We start from the raw sequence: 5,171 nt of genomic DNA, 5'->3' as shown, positions 1-5,171 counted from the left end.
AGTTCAGTAGTCCATAATAGTATTGGGTCTTCTGCTTCACTGGCATGTCAGAAATTGTTGACCTGAGTCCCCTACAACTCAACATAACACCATGGCTTTACTTCTTGTACTTCGTTTTTATACTTTTCTGCTGGGTGCTTAAGACCAAGGTAAAGCAAGACTTGTGCAACAAGAGTTGTAGCTTTTGGGTCTGATAAGGTCAGTGAAATTCCCTCAAGATTTATGCTGAGATCCTGTACCTCAGATTGTAGAACCACTGTCAGTGTCAACCATGTGGATTAGTCATGGCCATTGCTTGACCACTTTGCTCTGTGGGAAAGCCTGAGAGAATGTTTTCTCTCCCATGTGACTCTTGTTAGATACACACTACATCATTGATCTCTTTCCTCTTGGGCCCCATAATCTCCTTGATCAGAAAATTTGGGACCCTTCTGAGTTACATGGTGTTACAGTACAAGTTCTCATATGTCCTGAGTCTTAGTTGACCTTGGAAGGCTAGAGCCAAAATGTTGGCTTTCCTTGTGAACCCCCTTTTTCTCTAATTTTGGTCTGTAAGTTTAGGTTGTTAACCCCACAGAAGAGAAGTTTATTGTTATTACCATGTAGCCTAAGATGTTAAGCTTAACCTCAGTATCTGTCTGAATATGAAACATCTTAGGCATAACATGGAATAGGTATTTTTCATCAAGTATTGACATGTTGAAATTTAAGTCACTACAGAATATGATGAAAAAACATTCAAAAATTAGAATGTATTTTAAAAATAGGCATAAAGAATTATATACTTATGTTTACACATAAGTCCTGAAATCTAACCATATACAACCTTGAAGCAGGACAGTCCAATAACATTCCTTTTTCTGTCTCCTGCCTTCATTCACCACCCCCTTCTTTTTGAACAGTCATCTACCCAAGAGACAGCACAGCAGCAACTGACATGTTATGACAAGCAGCCCATATTCAGAAGACCAGAATGACAGGCTCTCCAAGCATGAAGCTACTATTACAAATTGCCATCTTCAGTGCAGTTGCTTAGTTAAAAAATCTTTTCCTTTTCTTTCTTTCTTTTTTTTTTTTTTGGTGGAACTGAGGATTGAACACAGGTCCTTGTTCTTGCCCGGGAAGCACTTATTCCACTAAGCCATCTCCCTGGTCCCTGTATTTTCACATATTTTTAATTTTATGAAGTCTTTTGGTGCATTTGGAGTAGTACAATTAGTTTCTATAACAAACTTAAATATGAATAAATTATTTAATATCACATTCTAAATCTTAGTAACCCTCTGCACTAATCTTCTTTTTTTAAAAGATAAATTTATTTACTTTTATTTGTTACTGTACAATGACTATCAGGTGGATCCACTGGAGGTAATTTAATCCAGAGCTCAGGTAGAGGATTTGTGTGAGATAGACCTATACATGATGCTGAGCTCTGAAAACAATCATCTCTGTGAGTAAGTGACCACTTCTGTGGGTTTTCCTTGTCCTGAGAAGGAGAAAGGTACATTTAAAGTGTGCTTTGGGTATTTCCAAGAAGCAGTTGCGCTAAGTACACTCTATTAGCTCCTGTACTGAGAGCTTCAACTTCTATGAGACAAAATACCAATACCCACATTTTCAATGAAGAAAGGTTTATTTTTCTCATGGTTTCAAGAGATACAGTCCATGGCAGCTTGTTCCAAGGCAAAAAAAAAAAAAAAAAATTGCAGAAGGACAAGACAGGACAAACCAGCACAGTCTATGAAAGCAGAATAGGGGAACCATGTCAGGAGGAATAGGGAAGGGATCAAACATGTAAATAAGGTCACTCATCCATGACCCACTCAGAAACACCCAGAAGTGTGTTCCCTCAGTGTCTTAGTTGGCTCCCATGCCAATCAAGTTGACACCATCAAGTTTAACCCCTATAAGTTCATTAGTCAGCATTCAAGAAATGCAAATTTTAATGACAATCACTTTTTATAGTATTTCTTCTTTTAATACTACTGAAGAAATATTAGTTCAAAGAATTGTCTAAAAGTCAAGCCAAGCAAGCAGTTACAAAGAATAAACAAGACTCCCATTAAGAAATGGTTTTGAAGGATTCACTCCCTTCAAAATGTCACCAAGACTGGTAATTTGAATCAAAGTGTTTATTCTCCTGTTATCTATAGGTAATGGATAAATTCTGTCTCCTTTCTGTAAGTTTCAGGTGCCCTTGAGTAAACTAACAATGTAAGTCAGCACAGAAATGGTAATGTAATAATTAGAGCTTTTGTTTCTTTCATTCAGCCTGGGAGGAGAGGGCTCCGATCATAACATTGTTATTTTTCCACTCACCAGGTCTTTCTTCTTCCCAGGAAACTTTGGACAAGAGATAGTAGAGAATATCACTGCAGTTCTAAATAAGGGAGGTGAGTGTCTGCTCGACCTTGATCTATGATACAAAATGGGGGTAAATAAAACAAACTACAAGAGTCAGAGTGCCAAAGTTCTTTGGGGTGAAGCTCAGTGCTTTATTGAGTTTGATGTAAATTGTTAATCTCAATTTTCTTGCTTGTTAAATGTCCCATAGCTCCTAGAACAGAGCCTCTTACAGAAATGTTTAAATATATATTAGTTTATAAATTAAAATTTAATCTAGAACTAAGAGATCTTGGAGAAACATAGCCTCTGTTTTAGTTAAAAATATATTGAGTGAAATATCTAATTTAAAAATGCTGTAATAAATCAACAAGTAGAACATAAATAAAACCTGTTATTTTAACTCAAAACATGGTAACTTTCACCTGTCAGGAGAGATAAGAGGCCCATATGCAGTAGCTGAAGTACAGTGCTGAAAGGGAAAGACAGATCTACTATGTACCATTAGAGAGTCACCCAGCTAGTTTGTGGTGATCATTTTGAGCAGTGTCAGCTCCTGTTCTGGAATCAATGCCTTGTGCTAGTGCCTTTTAAAAATTTTAAATTAAAAATTTTTTTGGTACCATTAGAAGTTAAAGTCACCTGGTAGTTTGTTACTATCCATAGCAAAAAGGAATAGTCCTTTAGTTTGTGGATTATTTTTTTTAAGAATAGAGGATGTATATAGAAACGTTGTTGCAAAATATCATTATTTTCAAGGGATCTTCTTTTTTACCCCACAGATCACACATGACAGAGTCGAATGGGGGCCAGAAACTCCTCTGTGACAGAGTTCACCTTTTTGGGCTTAACTAATCATCCAGGACTCCAGATACCACTCTTCTTCCTGTTTCTAGGTTTCTATTTCATTACAGTGCTGGGAAACCTGGGCCTGATCATTCTAATAACATTGAACTCTCAACTTCACACCCCCATGTACTTCTTCCTCTTCAACCTCTCTATAATAGATCTATCTTACTCCACCACCATCACCCCCAAAATGCTGATGAGTTTTATCTCCACAAAGAACATGATCTTTCATGCTGGGTGCCTGACTCAGCTCTTCTTCTTCTGCTTCTTTGTCATTTCTGAGTCCTTTATCCTTTCAGCAATGGCATATGATCGCTATGTTGCCATCTGCAAACCTTTGGTTTACATGGTCACCATGTCTCCCCAGGTGTGCTTAGTCCTCTTGTTAGGTGTCTATGTGATGGGCTTCACTGGGGCCATGGCTCACACAGGAAACATAATGAGTCTGACCTTCTGCTCTGACAACCTCATCAATCACTTCATGTGTGATATTCTTCCCCTCCTTGAACTGTCTTGCAACAGGAATAAAGCAAATGAGTTGGTCATCTTTGTTGTTGTGGCCATTGACATCATAATTCCTATTGTTACCATTTTCATTTCTTATGTGCTCATTTTGTCTAACATTCTCCACATTCATTCCAAGGAGGGAAGATCCAAAGCCTTCAGCACGTGCAGTACTCATATGAGTGTGGTGCTTCTTTACTTTGGCTCTGGGGCTTTCATGTATCTGAAATCACCAAATGCTCTACCTCTTGATCAAGGGAAAGTGTCTTCCTTGTTTTATACCATTGTGGTACCTATGTTGAATCCATTAATCTATAGCTTGAGGAATAAGGATGTTAAAATTGCTTTTAGGAAAACCTTGGGGAGAAATGTATTTGAATAAAGGATGAAAAGCTTTGTTTATTGATATGTATATTTTTATGTTAATGTGTAGTATATAATGTGTACATTCCTTATGCGATGTTGGTGTGTGTACATGAACCTCTTAATTTCTTTTTCATTGCCTTTCCTATTCTTCCACCATCCATCCCAGTATTCCTCTTCTTTCATCTGTACATGTTTACAGCACATAATGTTTACATTCCTTGTGTGAGCAGGTGCATGTACATTCTACACCTCTATTTTCTTTATTCATCTCTTATCCCTGTCTCACTGTGGACTCTCGCAATCTCTTGATGCCTTTTACCTCTGAGGACAATTAATTGCCCTTCTTCCTATTATCTTTCTTTTATTTTCTTTTTACTTTGACTTTTGTTTTCTCATTTAGGGGAAACAATGTGATATTTAAGATTGGGTGTGGCTGGCAAGATAGCTCAGCACCTCCCTAGGCAAGCTCAGGGACCAAGATTTGATCCCCAGAACCACATGCTGTGCTAGCTCTGATCATCTGTGTGCTGACCCAGTCCTCAAGTCTTGGTATGGTGGTGTATGTGTAATCCCAGCACTAGAGAGGATGCAAACAGGAGGATCAGTAGGAGTCTAAGCTACATAGTGTAACCCTACATCAAATATATTAAAAAAATATTGTGTGTGATTTACTTCACTTAAAGTTATCATCTCAATGTCATCATTTTTCCTACAAATGAATCAAGCTTATCTCTTTTGATGCAGAGTAGTACTCTATTGTTTATAAATATCACATTTGATTTTTCCATTTATATGTGCATGGACATATGGGTTGCTTCCAAAGTTTAGTTCTCATGAGCTATGAAGTTATAGTACAAAAAGGAAAGTGTCAGATTATCACTATTTTCACATAATATGATCCTGTATATGGAAGAATGTAAATATCTACCAAACATTGTTAGAACTAATAAAACTTAGTAATAGCAATATACCATTAACAATGTTGTCAATATACAATTAACACACGAATATCAAAAGCACTACCATATACTAGTAATGAGCTCACTGAGAAACAAATTAAAGAAAAATACCATTTACAATACTGTTAAACATTTAGGAATTTATGTAAG

The 5,171-nt window shown here is 37.0% G+C and overlaps 1 protein-coding gene across 1 annotated transcript; it reads left to right on the top strand.

Annotated features, from left to right (window-relative positions):
• Positions 1-3,145: 3,145 nt before the first annotated feature.
• LOC101567684 (olfactory receptor 8B12-like) lies at positions 3,146-4,078 on the top strand. The gene has a single exon (XM_004641437.1). It carries the CDS (start codon positions 3,146-3,148, stop codon positions 4,076-4,078), a length of 933 nt encoding a protein of 310 aa, XP_004641494.1.
• Positions 4,079-5,171: the final 1,093 nt, after the last annotated feature.

Source organism: Octodon degus, unplaced genomic scaffold (genome assembly GCF_000260255.1).
Source record: "Octodon degus isolate 3935 unplaced genomic scaffold, OctDeg1.0 scaffold00136, whole genome shotgun sequence".
Classification (NCBI taxonomy): domain Eukaryota; kingdom Metazoa; phylum Chordata; class Mammalia; order Rodentia; family Octodontidae; genus Octodon; species Octodon degus.
This window is presented reverse-complemented; position numbering and strand designations above follow the sequence as displayed.

Excerpts from the sequence above, each read along its gene's own strand:
- LOC101567684 (XM_004641437.1), top strand. The coding sequence starts at position 3,146 with ATGGGGGCCAGAAACTCCTCTGTGACAGAGTTCACCTTTTTGGGCTTA.